Raw genomic sequence first — 22,169 nt, forward strand, 5'->3', positions numbered from 1 at the left:
CGAAGTTGAAAAGATTTCAACTGAACTCAAAAAAATTAGACAGAATTGGAAGGGTTAAGCTGGCCATACATGTGTAGATTTGAAAGAAAATAAATAAATAAATAAATAAATAAATAAAAGTCGGCAGCTACAAAAACTGTAGCTGCTGACTTTTAAAAAATGGACACTTACCAGTGCCTTGATCCCATGGTGTGTGCCCCCCCCCCCCCCCCCGCAGCCCATTTCACCAGCCGCCCTATGTTTCACAGCACTGGCATCTTCAGTGTGGGCACCCGGCTGTGACAGCCTGTGGCCTCACTGCTCACTGCGCATGCGTTAGTAGCGCTGGGCTTTGTGAATGGTCCCATAGTCTTCTAGGACCTGTCACGTGTCCCAGAAGACTATGGGGAGGGAGATCGATCGCAGAGGAAGTGGGAGCGGATACCTGTCAAATTCGGGTAACTGTTTCCCCCCACTCCCCCCTTAATGGGGAGCTTTTGGGTGGAGCTCCGCTTTAAATTGGTTTTCAAATGCTTGACCGATTTTGTTTTCGAATTTGTTGCAGAATCGAATTTTGGACAAATTTTGTTTCATTATTTCAGATTCATTTAAATTCGTAATTCTTATACATACATTTTTGTAATTCAGAATTCTGATACATCCGAATAATGAAAAAATTTGTCCGAAATTCAATTTGGAAGGAAATGAACCGCACATGTCTAGATACGACATGTCTTAATGCAACACACAGGAACAAGGAGGGGAGGACAACTTCTGCTTCCAATTGCCTTGACGATCGCAGAGGAAGTGGGAGTAGGTACCTGTCAATTTGGGGTAACTGCTCCCCCCCACTCCCCAAAGGTGCCAATCCTTAACGGGGAGCTTTTGGGTGGAGCTATGCTTTAAATAGGTTTTCAAATGCTTGTTCGATTTTGTTTTCGAATCAAATTTTGGCCAAATTTCATTTTGTTATTTCGGATTTGTTTAAATTCGTAATTCTGATACATAAATTTTGGTAATTCAAAATTCTGATACAGACGAATCTCTGAATAACGCAAATTTGTCCGAAATTCAATTCAGGACAAAATGAACCGCACATGTCTAGATACGACATGTCTTAATGCAACACACAGGAACAAGGAGTGTGAATTCAGCCTCAGCAAAGGGCAGCATGTTGCCTAGCAGCACGGTTACTAAAGTGCTTCAGTATCATGTATTCTCCATCTGTAGCAGCTTCTTTTTACATTTATTCCAGTACCATTATCACTTTGCATAGAGGCCTTCAGGCACAAAGCCAGCAATTCATTCCCCGGTCTATGAATGGTTTTCGAGTCTTTGTGGTCCTTCAGCCTATGTGCGACTCTAGTCACATGACTATTAATAATCACAACAAAGCATTTTATAGGTCGTTCATTAGTGATGCGCCTTGTGCTGAGATTACTTTAGTCTATTATATTTATACTTCAGTTTTAATGCATTACTTTGCTGCTTTGGACATCTAAATAATGCAACCTAAAAGGTATCCACAGTAAGTTGTGATAATGTGTGGAATTATTTTCCCAAGGGCTATAAAAATATAGATAGATAGATATATTATAAAACAAATGTAAAGTGACAAGGCCTTGTTTACTTATTGCCGGACATTGCCTCAGAACTAAAGCTATTGTTCTGTTATTTACTCATTTTTTTTCCAAAGCACTTTAAAGAACATTGAACCATTCACGTCAGTCCCTTTCGTACACAGACACCTAATAGCAATTTTGTATGGATGCCAATAAACCTTTATGTGTTTGGATTATGGGAGGAACCAGGCCACCCGGGGAAAACCCATTCAGATCTACAAGAAAATACAAACTCCATGCAAAAGTGCCTTTAGTGCAAATCGAACCCAGCCTAACCACATAGCCATCATTTTGCGTACATGGTAAAGCAGCCCACATGAATCCAGCACAAAAGCTATTGATACAAAATAATATTTTTAATATAAACTAACTACAAAAATTATCGGTCCATCATTCTGCACTATCCAATTCCAGTAAAGCATACAGCATATATCAAAGCCAAAAGGCATTTGTGCAAACTGGATTTAAAGTGTTACCAAACCCAGGACCCTGCATTCACTATATCTGGTCTCCCACAGTACACACAACATGGAAATACAACTATTTCAGTAAATGTAAACTGCTAAATACCTTTTCTCATCAGCAGTATATAGCAGTCTTGTGACTTCTATCAGTGTCCAGCAGAGCACTGGTTACAGCTTGTAGGAGGAGTTTTCGTTCTCCTATCACTGTCCTATGAGGCTGCAGGACCCCTGACCCTCTGTCTGGACTGCGCTGATTGGCTCTGTGCTGATCACATGCACCCTCCCAAAGTAAAAAAAAACACTCTAGCAATACACACTAAACATTGCCTTCAAGGCTTTGTTATATCAGCAGATGGATTGGGGAGCGTGGAGGAAGGGGAGGATCAGAGAAGACAGGATCAAACATCTTTTTTACAAATTGCAGGTGATTAACCCCTTAGGTTCCACAGTGAGTATAACAAGCATTCTTTACTGCTTATACAGACTGTTGTGGGTTTAATAACACGTTAAGATAGTGTCACAATAGTATAGAGTTCCAAAGACCCTACTTCAAATCTGTCCACAGTGCTCATTCCTTCGGCTGGAGATGCCAACAACAAGAAGGGTGTATTTTACATGTATTGTAAATCTGTCTGCTCCTATAGAACCTTCAGAACCAAGTGAGGGAAATCCCATTCAAATTGACAGATGTCCACCTGGGTAATGACCCCTTGGCTTTCCACCTCCACCTTGCAACCCTGTTTGCATTCACTCTTGATTCAGCTTCTAAATGAGGTGAAAGACTGCATCCTCCAATATTCAAAACAGACTACTCCCCCTCCAATCAGTGTTTAGCTCAGTAAAGTAAAGGAGATCAAAATCATGGAGGATGTTATAGCTTCCTCAAACCACAGAGGGGAATAATTTCGTAAAACCTGGTTCTGTTAGATTGACTTTACTTGCACTCCTGAATATTAAGCCTTGATGGCCTATCTAGTCCATGATGGTGCCACTATCCTTCCAACCCCTCCAGCTCCTTCCCTCTCCTTCCTCCTCCCCTTGAATGAAAATATAGATTAAACAAAAGGTCTGCATAGCGTACAGCCAGCAGCACTAATTGGGAGACTGAATAACTCAAGAACAGGTAATCGGACTTTCATGTAACTTTTATGCACTTTAGCAGCCTTCTCTTGCTATTTAGGGTCTTATAGTAAAAATATGTATGAAACATTATATTTTGAATCTATTAGTAATATACAGGCACACCTTGGTTTACAAATGCCTCGGTTAACGTAATTTTCGGTTTACAAGTGAAAATCCATTGAAAATAATGGCTCGGTTTACACATTTTTTTCGCAATACGAACAGATTAATTGGTTTTCAATGCATTTACAATTTTTTTAATCATGTCCCTGTACAGTATTTATGCCTTTAAAGTGCACCTTTATAAAGAGTTTTGAACAGATAGACTTTTTTTTTACTTTTTTCTGACCTCCGGCATGGATTGGTTTTCAAAGCATTTACAAATTAATTTTTTATCATGTCCATGTACAGTTTTTATCCCTTTAAAGTGAACCTTATAAAGAGTTTTGAACAGATAGACTTTTTTTTACTTTTTTCTGACCTCCGGAACGGAGTTATTGGTTTTCAATGGATTTACGAATTCATTTTTTATCATGTCCCTGTACAGTATTTATGCCTTTAAAGTGCACTTTATAAAGAGTTTTGAATAGATAGACTTTTATCTGACCTCTGGAATGGATTAATTGGTTTTCAATGGATTTACGAATTCATTTTTTATCATGTCCCTGTACAGTATTTATGCCTTTAAAGTGCACTTTATAAAGAGTTTTGAATAGATAGACTTTTATCTGACCTCTGGAACGGATTAATTGGTTTTCAATGGATTTACAAATTCATTTTTTATCATGTCCCTGTACAGTATTTATGCCTTTAAAGTGCACTTTATAAAGAGTTTTGAATAGATACACTTTTAGCTGACCTCTGGAACAGATTAATTGGTTTTCAATGGATTTATGAATTCATTTTTTATCATGTCCCTGTACAGTATTTATGCTTTTAAAGTGCACTTTATAAAGAGTTTGGAATAGATAGACTTTTATCTGACTTCTGGAACGGATTAATTGGTTTTCAATGGATTTACAAATTCATTTTTTATCATGTCCCTGTACAGTATTTATGCCTTTAAAGTGTACTTTATAAAGAGTTTTGAATAGATAGACTTTTATCTGACCCCTGGAACAGATTAATTGGTTTTCAATGCATTTCTATGGGAAACCGCATTTCGGTTTACGAATTTTTCGCAATACGAAAAGTCCCTCAGAAGGAATTAAATTCGTAAACCGAGGTCCGCCTGTAATGCAGTGCACGGCTACTACAATATAGACAAGTTGTTTATCTCTAAAGATGCCTACTATTGTAGTGTTGAAATAAATTCGGTCTCATTGAGGTATTTGTATCTCCAGTAGACTCATGCACAGACCTATTTTGTTTTTAATGTCGAGGTAAGCCTTCAAGTACTGTAGTCCCAGATCTGTGTCAGCATCATTTTTCTGTGCCCTCTTCTTGGTGATGTGTTGACCTTATGCGATCTTTTTCCTCTGATCCGAGGCCAGAGACTTGGCGTTGAACGAGCTGGGAATAAAGTCCGCCTTCCTCCATCAGCTCTTTGTGACTCCCTTGCTGAACCACTGTGCCTTTGTCTAAAACAATGATATTGTGTGCTTTCTCCACAGTGCTCAGTCTGTGTGCTATAATTAGTACTGTACGACCCTGAAGATCATTATTCATTGCTTGCTGGATCTGTGAAGAGTGAATCATCAACAGTTTTTTTTTTTATTAATTTGCAGTTCACATGTGTGAAACTCCACCAAACCACCACATCTCATGTTTATTCAGTATTAGCAATGTTGGGACTAGAAGTCTTAAGAAATCTCTATCGGGGGTGCAGGTGGTACAACTCCCATTGTAACTGCTAGTTTTCTACAGCTATTAGCTCTATAGAATGTTTTTTTTTATTTCCCTCATGTTTCTCACAACTCACAGGCAATTTAAGAAGAATTAAATAAAAGTGAGAATTCATTAAAAGACAGCACAGCCAAAGAAATCTATATCAGATAAAATAGTTATGTACACTCACCAGCCACTTTATTAGGTACACTTGTTCAATTGCTTGGTAACTCAAATTGCTAATCAGCAATGCAATGCGTTTAGGTATGTAGATGCAGTGAAGACAACTTGATGACGTTCAAAGCAAGCATCAGAATGGGGAAGAAAGGGGATTTAAGTGACTTTGAACGTGGCATGGTTGTTGGTGCCAGATGGGCTGGTCTGAGTATTTCAATCACTGTTGACCTACTGGGATTTTCAGGCATAACTATCTCTAGGGTTTACAGAGAATGGTCCGAAAAAGAGAAAATATCCAGTGAGCGCCAGTTGTGTGGATGAAAATACTATGTTTATGTCAGAGGAGAATGGGCAGACTAATTGCTGCCACATTTAGATGGTAGGGTCAGAATTTGGAATGAACAAATTGAAAGCATGGATCCAACCTGCCTTTTATTGGTTCAGGCCGATGGTGGTGGTGTAATGGTGTGGGGGATATTTCCTTGGCATTGCACTGGCAAGGTGTACCTAATAAAGTGGCTGGTGAGCAGGGGCGGACTGACAACTCATGGGGCCCCTGGGCAATAGGGGATCATGGGGTCCCTATGTCCTTGCCCAAACTCAAAAAAGCCTATGAAAAAGGTACCAGGGGCATCTCATGGGGCCCCCTACTGACCCCTGGCCCTCGGGCAGTGCCCGAGTTTCCAAATGGTCAGTCCGCCCCTGCTGGTGAGTGTATGTAGGGCCCTTGACTTTAGTTATTTCATCTATCATCTTGATTTTTGGATAATGTATCACATGGGAAAAGAGACCAAATAAGTATTAAAGCAAACTTGCAACTTACAGCATGCTCATTCTCTGCATCCAGAGCACTGGTGGCTTCATCCAGTATCAGAACTCTAGGATTCCGGATCAAGGATCTAGCAATAGCCACTCTCTGCTTCTGACCCCCAGAAAGCTGTGCACCCTTTTCTCCAGTTTCTTATGGTAGGAAAGAAAATGTGCCAAAATTACAATGTACAATTTTAAAAATGTATAATGCCTATTGTTCAGTAAGTACCCTCAATTATTCAACATCATGGCAGCAATGCCCCCAACCACCTCATATAACAATGTTATATTGTGTATTTGAAGCAAGCTAAATTATGTTAAAAGGAGCAAACGGCCATTGTCCCTTTGTTACCAATTCTCATTCAGATTTAATCATGTGTATTTCTCTATGTGACAGATTACACAATACCTGTGTCATATCCATCCTGAAGTTCCGTGATAAAGCTATGGGCACTGGCTCTTTTGGCTGCACCAATAACAATCTCCAGGGGCACAGAGCTCAGTCCATAAGAAATATTACTCTCGATCGAACGGGCAAACAGCACAGGCTCTTGACTCACCATTGAAACCTAGCAGGCAGAAACAGGATAGAGAAAGCAGGCAGTCATAACAAACACATGTCCTAGCTGAGCAAAAGTTCACATTTTTATTAGTTAGAAGAAACAATAACACTTTGCACATTCATGGCGAAGAGATAGAGGTGTGAATTAAATAAAGGCAAATAGACTGTGCACTTTGCAAGTGCAGTTGCGCTGAGCTTAGTAAATAAGGTTAAGCTTCACTTTGCCAAGAATACCCAATCGCATGCAAGGAAAATATAAAAAAAAAAAAAAAAAAACAGGATTTTTGCTTGCTCATGATTGAATAATGAAAGTCAGCAGAGCTTCACCTCATTTACTAAGCTCTGGAGCAACTGCACTTGCAGAGTACAACTGAACTTCCAAAGAGCCGTTCGTAAATCCACCTCAGTGTCTGTTGATAGGCCACCCTGCCCAGTAGGTTTATTTCTCAATCTGCATTCCCTCGCCACTTTCCTGCTGCAGAATTCTATCCTGGGCAAGTTCTCATGTTGCACGGTGTTGAAGTGCACACTGGTGAGGTCTTTGCCCCTCCCCATGTGATGGTGTTTGGGTCTGACTACTGGATGCTCAGGCACGAGCACAGTCAATGTAATGCATTTGGTTTTCTGCAGCGTTCCTAGAATTTATATAAAAGTTGTTCTAAAGGCTCAAGATTTTTTACCTTCATGCATTCTACCTTCATACCTTCTGCCCCCAGCCACACCACTCTTTTCCCCCTCCGATCCAGTGATATTCACAATAGCCTCAGCTGTATGGAGACTCTGCCTCCTCACTGGCTGAGACAGCAGCAGGAGCCCATTGACTGCTGTCAATCACAGCCAGTAAGCCAATAAGAAGAGAGGGAGGTGGGATGCATATAGCAGCAGCTCAGGAGCGTGCACGCAGTGGTGCCCCCAGGGCAAGCAGCTTTCTCTCGGAGCACTGCTTGAAGGGAAGGAGCAGGGAGACCCGAAAAGAAGAGGATTGGGGCAGCTGTGTGCAAAACCACTGCACAGAGCATTAAGTATGACGTGTTTGTTAATTATTAAAAAAAAAAAGGTTTAGTATCACTTTAATGTCACCTGACACGGTACTCGCCAAGCTTATAAAGATATACAGTTAGGTCCATATATATTTGGACACAGGCACAATTTTAGTTTTTTTCAGGTACATACCAAAAAGTATTCAAGCTTTAGTTATATAATGGATATGGGCTGAAAGTGCACACTCTGAGGTTTAATATGAGGGTATGTACATCCACATTGGAGGAAGGGTTTAGGAATTACATCTCTTAAGAGTAGCCATCCCCCCTTTTCAAGGAACCAAAAGTAATTGGAAAATTGAATATAATCATAAATAAAATGTTCATTTTTAATATTTTGTTGAGAATCCTTTACTTGCAATGACTGCCTGAAGTCTGGGACCCATGGACATTACTGGGATTACTATAGCTTGAATATGTTTTGGTAAATACCTGAAAAAAAACTAAAATTGTGCCTGTGTCCAAATATATATGGACCTAACTGTACTTTATATGATATTTTAGGCACCCAGTTGTATATACAAGAAATAGTAAAACCTATTAATACAAAATCCAAAGCTTAAACAATATATATATGACTTTTCTATGAGCAAATGCATCAAATCTTATATAAAAATTATAAAAATACAAGTATTATGTCCAAAATCCCACCGTGTCCAAAAATAAAATAAAAATAAAAAATAAAAATAAAATTAAAAATAAAAATAAAATCAAAAGTCCCAAAAATAATCCTCACAAGTGTAATACAAACACTTAAACTTTTTCTTCTTCTTTCATCACCAAAACCTTCTTAATACCCGCAAATCCTGATATCCATGCACCTCAAAAAAAAAAAGAAAAACTCGACATAGTGTCATACCTTAAATAATGTAAAACACACGTGCCACTCACTGTGCAGCATGCAAAATAAAATAAAATAAATGTGTATACTCTAACCAAGTGTCAAAACACTTTCCTCCAGAAAACCAGTCACAATATAAAAGGTATTCTTCTTCTTCTTCTTCTTTATTAAAACTCACATAAATTTCGTGGTAACAGCTCCTCCTCATAAGCAGTATGCACATGGACAGGTTCAGGGAAACATAAACCGCATGTTCCCACTTCCAAGATGGCCGCGATCGCACTTTATGTGTGAAATTTATGTGAGTTTTAATAAAGAAGAATACCTTTTATATTGTGACTGGTTTTCTGGAGGAAAGTGGAGGAGAAAATCATAATCGTTGGAGGAAATCTATGAGAGGAGATTGTAACCCAGAGTGGTTAATCTGCCCTGCTGTTTCTGCTATAGGGTAATTACCCATCCATATTAGAGTTGGAGAGTGGTGGTTTGGCTATCACCATTTATATATATATATAGGGTGTGGTGTGATACACTGGCAGTGTTATCTGTGGAGTGGTTTTTCACACACTGCATGGCATATTCTATGTGAATGTGTTTTCACTCTTACTGTCATTTCACTAATTTGTATGTGTTTTGACACTTGGTTAGAGTATACACATTTATTTTATTTTATTTTGCATGCTGCACAGTGAGTGGCACGTGTGTTTTACATTATTTAAGGTATGACACTATGTCGAGTTTTTCTTTTTTTTTTTGAGGTGCATGGATATCAGGATTTGCGGGTATTAAGAAGGTTTTAGTGATGAAAGAAGAAGAAAAAGTTTAAGTGTTTGTATTACACTTGTGAGGATTATTTTTGGGACTTTTGATTTTATTTTTATTTTTAATTTTATTTTTATTTTTTATTTTTATTTTATTTTTGGACACGGTGGGATTTTGGACATAATACTTGTATTTTTATAATTTTTATATAAGAATTGATGCATTTGCTCATAGAAAAGTCATATATATATTGTTTAGCTGGCCTTCAAGGGTGAAGGTAGATCACTTTTCTGGGATATTATAGGTTTAAGTGTTGTGATATATAAGTATAAAATCCAAAGCTTTATTTACGTAAATTAAATTCAGTCTGTATGGTCAGATTGTGGGTATCGGGATTCAGTAAGGCCTGTGTGAGTCATTACTGTATTTGAAAGTATGCAAAAAAGCATCATTTGAGCAGCCACACTGACAACTGCTTAATACATTTACCATGGCAATCTGGCTGGTGGGTCTTACTGTTTATAGCAAAAAATGAACTAACCACAAGGTATAAAGACAGAGGGGAAACCCTTTTTTACACAAGAAGCAGTCAGTCGGAAAGTTCAGACAACATAATTTGCTGTAGGTGAATTCACTTTTCCTTTTTTCCAGCTTTAAATATAAATCATAGTGTGGAGAGTGGGGAACAGTTGCAACTAATCAAACTCCTTTTTTTATTTCTCAAAGAATATAAAATTAACCTGGCTGGTCACTGTATGGAACAACTCTTAAGCAGAATTAAACAACTTTTGATTTACCTATTTCTTCTCTAGGTTTTATAAACTGGGCCCTTTAAAAAAAATAGAATAGGGCTCTTTGCAATAAATAAAAGAATAGTTCTTCTAAAGAAGAAGATATGAAACCATATATGTGAGTTGCCATTGCTGACCTCCTTTTTTAAAATGCTATTCATGTTAGCATGTCTAGCTGGCTGTGTTACTGATATCATTTGCCCACCTCCTGTCTTTACCCATATTTCTATGACCATCGTCAGCTCGGTGATGAATGAGAGCTAGAGATGATAACCACAGGGTTGACTGGATGGTTAATTGGAGAATTTCTTTAAGGCAGAGATTTTTTTTGGTACATAGGGCTCGTGTAAGGGGTTATTTTTGAAAGTGAACTTATCCTTAAAGGAAGATAATATAAAACAAAGTGAGCGCTACTAATGAAATGGCAAGTAAGCAGCTAAAAGCACTGAAGGTGATCACAACCACCTCTGATATAAATAAATAAGTAAAGTGCAGCGCTATATAACACGATATAAAATTCTACAAAATTCGATCTAAAATGTTCGATCCTTATCCTTAAAGGAAATCTATGGTCACAGCACACTTATCATTTTAAAAAATCAGTACTGTAAACAACAGTTAAATCTGACAATCCAATATAAGCTTAGATGGAAAATCTCCTTTCATGTTGTGAGTGCTGCCTGTCTGCAGGTCGTCTCTTTTCTCATCTTCCTGTGTTCCCTGCATGCTTTTCAGCTTACGTTCCATTTCTAAGGACTACATATCCCATAGTGCCTTGCTGACTGCATTCAGTGATTCCTGTGCTGACTCCGCCTCCTAAAGCTCCTCCTCTCTGCACCTCTGTAGTTCAGAAGGCAGGCTCTGTGAAATGTGTGATACAGCAGTGCCTACTCATGGAGCATAGTAAATACATGTCACTAAGTTCAATAAAGTAAATACGTGGGGATCTTCTCTATGTACGTTTACAAACTTCAAGATCATTCAGAAAAATAGGAGTAGGCTAGATATTATTGAAATACAATGCGGAAATTAATAGTTTACATTTTGACAATAGATACACTGTAAAAAAAAATCACATGCCCTTTTTCTATACAGGAATAGAAAAGAATACTTACATTCTTATTCATAGTTATGTACTTTACATATATTTGAAGGACATGGATCATGAATCATGAGTGGGGCATTCACTGATTTATACATGCTTTTGACACATACCTTTGCGTGCAGATATTTATGGTCATACATTGTGATGGGGTGACTATCCAGGAGGACCTCTCCTTCCTGCACAGGATAAAAATTCTCTAAGATATTCACACAGGAGCTCTTCCCACTTCCCGATGGTCCCACCAGTGCGGTGACTTTTCCAGGATACAGTGTGAAAGACAAGTTCTACAGAACAGCAAAACAAGACACATGACGGTCACTCAGACTTCTAATTTAATGGGTGGACACCTATGGTTACTGTTACCCTTGTGTTTATATAACTTCACACAAGTCAGGTAATACATAGGGGTCTATTTATCACTGTTTTCATCCAAGATTCACACATTTTACCCAAGATTCAGTTGGAATAATTGGTTAGTATTGGATAAATGTCGGAATTTTGGGAGAAAGAAAATGATAAATAAACACAACTGAGGAATGCCAACAAAAGGATTAAATCATTTAATGTGCACTGAAAGCAGACTTCTTCATGTACCACGAATCCTGGGACAATTATTCTATTTTTTTACAAATCTACTTCATACCAGCAATGATCTTCTGAACTACAATTTCCAAAAAGTCAGCACTTCTCTCTCTCTCTCTCTCTCTCTCTCTCTCTCTCTCTCTCTCTCTCTCTCTCTCTCCCTCTCTCTCTCTCTCTCTCTATCTATATATATATATACACACACATATATACATACACACACACTATATATATATATATATATATATATATATATATACACATACACACATTATATTGTATATATATGTATAGCACATAGAAAAATATTGAAGAATGATGACAGTGTATTTCCACTACTATTATAGTTTACATTTTTAACTTTTTTTATATAACAAATTTCACTGCAGGTGAAGTAGTGAAGTGGGTGAATTAAACACGTGGCTGGAAAACACTAAGGGGTTTATTTACTAAAGCTGGAGAGTCCAAAATCAGACTCCCTTCTGCATAGAAACCAATCAGCTTCCAGGTTTCATTGCCAAAGCTTCATTGAACAAGCTGAGGTTAGAAGCTGATTGGTTTCTATGCAGAAGGGAGTCTGATTTTGGACTCTCCAGCTTTAGTAAATAAACCCCTAAGGGTCCATTCACACCAGCCTCTGCATTACAATACACCAGCTGGTGTACATTGTGGTGCCAACAGTGCTAATGCGCCAATCCTGGTGCATTATACTGTTTACTTTTTTTAAAAAATTTTAAACAAACTTTATTGAAATGTCACTTCATCATTTCATCATTTTTGGCCAGTGTGCAGTGACTGCCCTACGCTGGAAGTATTCAGGAGTTGGGCTTTAATAATACTAAAGCCTATGCATCAGCATGGTATCCAGGAAAGTAGAATTTTCAAAAGGAGATGCCAACAATGCCTACCTATTTTTCTCTCTGGTGGATCCACTTTAATAGTTCACATATTTTCATGTTTTGGGTGGCTGCTCAGAAGATCAGTCACTCACCAGCTTCTCAAATCACTAAAACACTCTCTTGGCCACAATATGTTACAGCAAGCAGGGCCAGAGATGTGTAGGAGGCAGATCATCTGGAATCACTGGGACGTATAAAATTCAGTGGGTCATTCAGCCCAAATTTTGGTTACACCAATCCTTTAGCACTGTGACTCTGACAAAACATTAGCTCATTGGTTCTTTAAAATCAAGTCACAACCTCAAATGTCTGACTGATGACGAGGTAGATGGAAATAGTCAGGGAACAGAAGAGGAGTTGCAGAACCTGTAAATCACTGCTGCCAAGAGTAAATTAATAATTAAATATAAGTGGAACTGTTGATAAAAGGAAAAGTTGTAGATACAATCCTATGGTAATTCAAGTTGTGTGAAACTGTTTTTTTATTCACTGTCCAAAGATCTGAAACACAAGAACTGTCTATTGTGGAAACATGTATTTTATGACTCAGAAAGCTATTGAAGCTCAGCACTGAACTCTGTCACACAAAAGGATATTTAGATGAGGCTGGAAATGAATGAAGTGACTGTCTGGCTGCAGACAGAGACTAGGTAACTGAAAGAGCGCTGTTATTCTTCTCAAGAAAAAAATTTGATGATCAGTATGGGCTGGGCTACAACTGATACCAAAGAACATTAAATAATGATGAATGAATCAGCACGTTAACTAATATCTCAGTATGTAATAAGATACTGCAAAACATTACAAAGAAAGAAGGTTGTGTTCAATTTTAAACAAAATATGGGTAAATGGCAGCATAGCTTGCCATTGTACTGAATCTAGAACATCTAAAACGTGCATAGTATCTTTCCAAAATCTATTGCAAATGATCTAAATCTATATACATACATACATACATACATACATACACACAGTATATATATATATAGTATATCTTTACTGGAACAAGTAGATCTCTGCAATAATTACCAACTATAACTGGCCACCTGTTTCTTTTGATTGTTCTTCCTGTGCTTGTGTTCCTGCTGCTGCTTCTGCTCCATTCTTGATAATATAAAACAATTACAAAATCCAGCAGATAGATTGAAAACCCTCTATAATGAACACAGCAGGTATGCAGACCCAGGAACCCAGGAAGAGCTATAAGACTTTGTTAGGTGGTTTATCTCTCCAAAATCTACCAGACACTGAATTACCATCTATTAGCATGCTGTCCTTTTAAATGCCTTCTGTCTGATCCTTGATTTGATTTAAATCCTTTTTGCCAGGAACACAGAGACTAACATTACAGGAAAATTCAGACAATGATTTATTCATATTTTCCAGCCTTGTTTAAAACATTAGAGATGGCAACAACATAATAGATCTCTTAAACTGTTACTCTAATACGCCTGTGGTCCTTCATGGAACTGAAGGCATGGACTGTTAGTTGACCAGAGAATGCTACTTTCTGTCCTGTACATGTTTTACGTAGTTATATACAGTATAAAAACAGGTATTTAGCTGTACATACCTTTAACACTTGTGCCCTGGGCCTGGTAGGGTATGAGAAGGTGATGTTTTGGAACTCCACTTTGCCTTCTAAATGCTCAGGGGCCAAGGTGCCATCATTGACCATCTTTGGTTTGCGGTCTATGAATTCAAACACTTTCTCTGCAGCACCAACACCTTGCATCAGGCCTCCATATACCGATCCAATGGACTACAATCCAATATACATAACACATAAAAAAAATTATATCAATCTGTTAAAAAGAACAGAATTACAATCCAGTAGCTTGGAATCATGCAATTTGTAAAATGTATACCCAACTCCTTGAATATTCTCCCTTGGATCCTATATCTATTCTGGGCCCTTCTGATCCTGACCCTTGCATCTTTTTACAGGGAAACCAAAGCGGCCCACTTTGGGAGCATCCTACACATCCTAGGCACCAGAAATGTTTTTTACACTTATGCCCCCTTAAGGGTCAGATGCATAGATCCTTCACTGCTGTTTCTGGACCGGGACAACCCGCAATTCCCACCAGACATGTCTGATAGCAGTTTTCAGCCCATGTATGTTGAAAGCTCTCGAATTGGCCACTTCCTTCTGGCCATCTCATGGCCCACTTTACATGACATACAAGTAGACTCCCCCTATGCGGCACTGGGTTTTTTCAGGCCTGTCCAACAGACATTTGACAGCCATTCAAACTTTTTGCATGAGAGAGGGCCCAATGAGACAAACCCTATCTATGCTTTACCCTCTGCTCTTGAACCCAGATCCAAAACCATTCCATGCCTTTTTCTGAAAATTTGAGAGGGATCTGGAAAATAAATCTCCCCTGAACAAATTGATAAACTGATAAGTAACACATATCAAGAAGTGGGTTACAACTTACTCACATGCTGGTATAGAATCCCTTTCAGTCTTGCACCATATGATTCCCATGGTGCCTGATGAGTGCTGGGGAAGAGCTGAGAGCTTTCCCCTCACTTACTGTAGGGACCCGAATAAGGACCCAATAGCAGTAAGTCGAAAGTAGTTTTAACCTTTCTCCACTCTTTTCAAAAATAAAATTTTTTTTATCTGGAGCTGGACTTTTTTTTTCATAATAGTACACAATAACAGAGGTTAAAAGAAGAACAAGAGTTTGTGACTTTCTATGCTGCATAATATGTCAGAAAGCATTGAAGCTAGAGGGTTTGCATGACAGCCAGAAAACTAGAATTTTCAGAAGTGAAGAACTAACCAAGCTAGAGCCACAAATATAGAGAAGAGAATAGAAAGATCACTTGTAAATTAAAGAGAAAAAAATATACTGTAACGATGTTGATTATATTACAACTGACGTATTATTCTCACCTCCATGCAGTCACCTAGAAGAAATTCATAGATGACGAAGGAAATCAAATTACCACTGGTCATTTGCCCAGATATTACGAGGTGTCCACCATAGTAAAGTATACTAATTTGTAGTGCCAGTTCTGTAAACTAAAAGGAAAATAGTTTCTGATAAAAACACCATTATGTCCTTATGTGGAAAAGCAGTATTACTATATATCAATTGCATAGTAAATCATGCCATATAAGGCACACGTATGTGAACTTCTAACAGTGTGTAAAGAAGAAATATACCCTAGGTGTGTTAAATACCTATAATGAAATGGATGTTTATCTTTATTCAATCGAGGTGCTAAATCAAAAACTTTTATTTTCATTATGGATAGGATCAGGATGTGGTAAAACCTTAAAGTGTTACTAAACTCATGACAGTAAAATCAGTCTGTATATGCAGTAAAGCATGCTTGTTATGCTCACTGTGGAACCTAATGGGGTTATTCATCTGCATTGTGTAAAAAGGATGTTTGATTCTCTCTTCTCTGATCCTCCACTTTTCTACTGTCCCCAATATATCTCCTGATAGAACAGAGGTTTGGAGGCAAGCTGCGCATGCTCAGTTTGGTGTGTATTGCTAGAGTTTTTTTTTTCTTGGGAGAGTGCAAGTGATCAGCATAGGACCAATCAGCACTGTCCCAACAGAGGGTCAGGGGTCCTGCAGTCTCCTAGAGCAGAAAGAAAACTCCTCCTACAAGCTTTATCTAGTGCTGGGCTGGACACTGATAGAAGTAACAAGACTGCTCTAACTGCTGATGAGAAAAGATATTTAGAAGTTTATATTTACTAAAATAATTGAATTTCCATGTTCTGTGTACTGTGGGAGACCAGATATAGTGAATGCAGGGTCCTGAGTTTAGTAACACTTTACGTTGGCCATGCACTAGTAGATTTACTTCTGTTTCCGATCGCCTAGGCGATCACAGCTGAATTGGGAGCGGGTACCTGTCAAATTCGGGTACCTGTTCCCCCCTCGCTTCCCAAAGGTGCCAATCCTTAATGGGGAACAGGGGACCAATCTTTAAAGCGGAACTTTCCCTTTTGGGTGGAACTCCGCTTTAACTAGATGGTATACTACACCAAACGTAGCTCACAGGCAACAAGTAGATACTTCACCTCTGTGCTGGAGAGGATGTAGAAAAAGGGTTAAAATGACACATATATGGTGGGGTTTCCCGAAAATACAGGATTACTGGAGGGAAATAATTCAATACATTCAGGAAATATGTGGGATAACTGTACAGAGAGATCTGCGGGAGTTTATGTTATAACTTTGAGCCCTCAATGAAATTATATAAAAATAGGGTACTTTATCACTTAATTAGTGCAGCTAAGGGTTTAATTCCTAAGTTCTGGCAGGTTCCTGAAGCACCAAGAATTAATGAATGGATAAATAGAGCTGAAAATATCTAAAGGATGGAGGAGCTATGTCACATGGAGGAGGATAAAATAGAAAAATTCAGGAAAACATGGTGTAGTTGGCTGAAATGTAAAACATCTGAAAGATATATGGAACTGGTCGGAATTGAGGGGGAAGCTTAGAAGTCAGGAGAGAGCCTTAACTGAGAATCCAAGAGGAGCAGCATCAGAGATAGATAGATAAATATGAGAGAAGATATAGTTTAGGAAAGAGGAGGTGGATGGGGAAATCAGGTTGGGGGGAGGGCGAGGGTAATATTGGGGGAAATTAAAATATGTATATGTGAAATATTTTTGCAAATATGTTTTTTTTGTGCTAAAAAATCAAATAAAAGTTTACATAAAAAATAAAAAGAGGTAAGGGTAAATATTCTAATCTTAACTTTCTTAGAGCAAAAAACTGTCAGGGGTTTTCATCATTACCTTCTCTATTCAAGATTTAAAAAAAATATTACACACAGGTAACAGAAAAGTTATACTTACTCCAGTAGACCAGATATAGTAAGTATAGGCAAAAGCTTCCTTTTTATACAGAGAGTAGAGTTGCTGTAGCTTATCACAATACACATTGGCCTCAGTCTCCTCATTAGCAAAACTCCGGACAGTTTTAATTGCAGAAATAGTTTCTTCTGCAGTGCTGTTAGCCTTTGCTAATGCTGTCTGGACCTCTTTGGCAAGTTTCTATGAGAAAGACAACAGAAGAACAAACACTGAATACATCTGGAATATTTCACAATCTGAAACAGAAGCCATCCAGAAAGACACACATTAATGTTTGCCAAACACTGTGGGCCATCTATATCCAAGCAGGATTCTAGGCGATCTAGAGGCCTCTCCACCACAAAGAAAATAACACTGAAAACTTCGCTCTAGAATCTAAATACACCACTGGAAGGACAGATCTGGTGGTGTCCAGAGCAGGGGCGTCCCTAGGGTTGGTGTTACCCTGTGCGGTAACACTTGGTGTCACCCCTCCGACGATCCCTGCTGGATGGATCGGATCTGGGGATTGAGCATAATGGATCGGAGTCCGATCCATTATGCTCCCCAATCCGCAGATCCGATCCATCTTGCGGGGATCGTCGGCTTGCAACCTACAGTTGCAAGAAAAAGTATGTGAACCCCTTGGGATTACGTGGAGTTTTGCATGAATTGGGCATAAAATGTGCTCTGAACGTCATCTAAGTCACAACAATAGAAGAACACAGTCTGCTGAACATAATACTACACAAACATTAGATGTTGCCATGGTTTAATTGCACATAACATGTAAACATTCACAGTGCAGGGAGGAAAAAGTATGTGAACCTTTGGACTTAATAACTGCTTGACCCTCCTTTGGCAGCAATAACCTCAACCAAACGTTTCCTGTAGTTGCAGATCAGACCTGCACAACGATCTGGAGTCATTTTGGACCACTCCTCTTCACAAAACTGTTTCAGTGTAGCAATATTCTTGGGATGTCTGGTGTGAATCGCTCTCTTAAGGTCGTGCCACAGCATTTCAATCGGGTTGAGGTCAGGACTCTGACTGGGCCACTCCAGAAGGCGTATTCTGTGCTGTTGCAGCCATTGTTTTGTTGAATGACTTGTATGCTTTGGGTCATTGTCCTGTTGCATCACCCATCCTCTGCGGAGCTTCAGTTGGTCAGATAGTCGTACGTTTTCCTGCTAAATGTCTTGATAAACTCTGGAATTAATTTTCCCATCAATGATAACAATCCGTCCAGGCCCTGAGGCAGCAAAGCAGCCCCAAACCATGATGCTCCCTCCGCCATGTTTCACAGTGGGGATGAGGTTTTGATGTTGGTGTGCTGTGCCTTTTTTTCTCCACACATAGTGTTGTGTGTTCTTCCCAAACAACTCAATCTTGGTTTCATCTGTCCACAGTATATTTTGCCAGTAGTGCTGTGGAACATCCAGGTGCTCTTTTGCAAACTTCAAACGTGCTGCAGTCTTCTTTTTGGACAGCAATGGCTTCTTCCGTGGTGTCCTCCCATGTACTCCATTCTTGTTTAATGTTTTCCTTATTGTAGATGTGTCAACAAAAATGTTAGCATGTGCCAGAGATTTCTGTAGGTCTTTAGCTGACACTCTGGGATTCTTCTTTACCTCATGCAGCATTCTGCGCTGTGCTCTTGCAGTCATTTTTACAGGACGACCACGCCTAGGGAGAGTAGCAACAGTGCTAAACTTTCTCCATTTGTAGACAGTCTGTCTTACCGTGGACACATGAACATCAAGGCTTTTGGAGATACTTTTGTAACCCTTTCCAGCTTCATGCAAGTCAACAATTTTTGATCGTAGGTCTTCTGAGAGCTCTTTTCTGCGAGGCATGGTTCACATCAGACAGTGCTTCTTGAAACCAGTAAACCCAAAACAGGTGTGTGTTTTTTAAGGGCAGGACAGCTGTCAGCAACACATCCAATATCATCACACTGATTGGAGTCAAGGTTGGCTCACTCCTGGCTCCAATTAGCTCTGGGAGAAGTCATTAAGCTAGGGCCTCACATACTTTTTCCTCCCTGCACTGTGAATGTGTACATGTTATGTGCAATTAAACCATGGCAACATCTAATGTTTGTGTAGTATTATGTTCAGCAGACTGTGTTCTTCTATTGGTGTGACTTAGATGACGTTCAGAGCACATTTTATGCCCAATTCATGCAAAACTCCACGTAATCCCAAGGGGTTCACATACTTTTTCTTGCAACTGTATACAGTATACTATTCAGTTTTGTAATGAAGCACAACGCTGCTTCAGTCAGTTTTGTTAGCAAGCTGTCAGCTAACCACTAGTAGGACAGCATAACTCTGATAACCAACAATTAATAAATCATTCTTGTATGAATTTAGCTTTCATCTAAAATGATCAACAACTCTTGCCATGAAAACACCACTTGTCTGTTGTGTCCCATGCTTCTACTACATGTAGAAGAAACAACACATAGGTACAATGCATGAGCACACTTTCTCCCCTGCATGTCATAGCTGACAATAGTAGGGGTGAGAAAAATTAGAGTATGTTCCCTAGCAATGTATAATTTAATTTTTTTTTTTTTAGACAGAGGCCCTGGAGAATAAAATGGTTGTTGTTACAATTTTTTTTGGAGCACAATATTTGGGCAGCAGTTTATCAAATGCAAATTTTTGGGAAAACATACAAATAATGAATTTTAGTGCATATAAACATAATGGTAATACCCTATTTTTTTGCAAAACATAAAAGCTGATATTACACCGAGTAATAAGCTACCCAACATATTATGCTTTAAAACTGCACATTCCTCTAATGGGGACAAACTATGGTACATTAAACCATCCATTCAAAAGCCTTCACGTTACCAGTTTAGAGCTAAACAAGAGGACCGTGGCTACAATCACTTCTCTCACTCTGATTTTTGCATTGATACCTCACATGTGTGGTGCAATCACCATATTTGAGGGACCTATGTTCACCTTTGCATTTGTGTTTGAGCATAGGGAGGGTTCAAGGGCACTTTAATTTTTTTATTATTTAATTTAAATGTATTATTTACTCTAATTCTTAACTTTTTTTTATTTCATTTCATTTTTTTTTAATTGAACTTTATTGCTATCATAAGGGATGAACAACATCAGGTCCTCTTTATGGAGAGATCACAGGTCTATGTGATCATGTACACTACGTTTCTCAAGCTTCAGCTTCTAGCAGCAAAAAGACCCCCCAAAAAAACACCTTTTTTGCATTTTTGGGAGTGATTTGCCAGCAGAAAAATTCTGAATGCTCATAAATCACTCCTAACAGTTTTTTTCTAGCTTTTTATTTTCCTACAGGTACTGTAAAAACGCTAGCAAACCGCTAACGCACCTAAAATGCTACTAAAAAACTCTATTGCCAGTGTTTTTTATCCAGCGTTTTTTGAGCTAAAAAAAAATGATAGTGTACATGGAGCCTAATATATGACTCTCCAGGTGTTGTTAAATAGCCATAGGTGCCTACTGGGACTTTAAACCCACATCAGCTAAAGAGCCAGGTATATTAGGTATCATTTATGAGATGGGGAAAAAATACTGGAGATTTTCCCCATAGCAACCAGTTAGTCAATTATTTCCCCAGTGCAGACCAGGGAATGAAACCTCATGTACCCATTTACTCTCCTACCATACCAACAGACCATAGACAATAAGGCTGAAAGGCAAAATGTTTAAAAAAATTCTCATTTGGCACAAATATGTTTCTTTTGATTTTGCTGTCTGAAAGTTATTTGTCATATTTGTTCACTGCCAGCTTTCAAAAGAATATGATAAAATTTAGAGTACCAATGGCAGCCACCAATATGGTATTGCGCTAATTGTTCCATATCAGTAATGGCAGGAATGCAAAACCCACTCTCCAAAAAAATTTGAAGTTAGTGATGTGATGAGAACAAAGAATGACCAGCATGATGATGGAACTTTGACAGCTTGCTACAAGGAGTCCTACTTGTGATTGAATTCACAGCCCAATCACTTTTGACCAATCATCATGGTGACAAAATTGCTATTTTTGTTGAGTCTGCTTTATATCGAACATAAACATACAAAATGTAAATTATATTGTCTATTTATCAATGTTTCCACATATGATTCCCAAAACTTTAAACTAAGTTTTACATATTTTCACAGAATAATTAGAAAAATGCTTGGATGAGTTGGATGAAGTCTGAATCTTGGGTGGAACCACTAATAAATTGACCCAAATGTCTTCACAAAAGAACTTACTTGTGTTATTTTTCTGTTTGACTTTCAGTTACTTCTATTTTTTCATGGGATGGGGTGTGGTGAACCATCATGATATTTGGCATAGATTTAGCAAGACTTAGCAAAAGACGTCCTGGTTGACCCAAATACAAACACAGAAGAAGAGCACATTATTGTAGCTGTGTGCCTTATCCCCTTGTGTTTGAAAGATGTTGGAAGGCTCGGCTTTTATATTGAGAAACAAGAAACAAAATTCCACTGCTCCTTAATAAATTGCCTGACTCGGGAAGTTGGCTTCTCTTCAAAATTTTAACTTTACAAAAGAAAAGGAAGCAGCCCACCATGTAAAAGCCTTCAATTTAGTTAATTTAGGCCCCGTTCACATCTGGCAGAATCGCTGTAATTCTGCCCACACTTCCAAATCCCACTGCAATTGTGGCAAAACGCACCACATGTGTATGGGTGCCATTAATTTTTAATGGCACCTCAAACGTGCTGCAATTTT

At 38.5% G+C, this 22,169-nt stretch overlaps 1 protein-coding gene across 1 annotated transcript in view; it reads right to left on the reverse strand.

Moving 5' to 3' along the window:
* Nucleotides 1-1,936: 1,936 nt before the first annotated feature.
* ABCB9 (ATP binding cassette subfamily B member 9) overlaps nt 1,937-22,169 on the reverse strand; it is a 72,591-nt gene continuing 52,358 nt past the window's right edge. The window contains exons 6-12 of the mRNA XM_089661984.1: nt 17,427-17,624; nt 15,492-15,620; nt 14,157-14,345; nt 11,213-11,386; nt 6,411-6,570; nt 6,015-6,151; nt 1,937-4,867 (exon numbers count right to left, since the gene is read on the reverse strand). Coding sequence (XP_089518110.1) covers nt 4,610-4,867; nt 6,015-6,151; nt 6,411-6,570; nt 11,213-11,386; nt 14,157-14,345; nt 15,492-15,620; nt 17,427-17,624 — 1,245 coding nt within the window. The 3' untranslated portion in view covers nt 1,937-4,609. The remainder of the gene's footprint in view (nt 4,868-6,014; nt 6,152-6,410; nt 6,571-11,212; nt 11,387-14,156; nt 14,346-15,491; nt 15,621-17,426; nt 17,625-22,169) is intronic.

This window comes from Staurois parvus, unplaced genomic scaffold (assembly GCF_062004578.1).
Source record: "Staurois parvus isolate SC_StPar_1 unplaced genomic scaffold, SC_StPar_1.0 ptg001418l, whole genome shotgun sequence".
Classification (NCBI taxonomy): Eukaryota; Metazoa; Chordata; class Amphibia; order Anura; family Ranidae; genus Staurois; species Staurois parvus.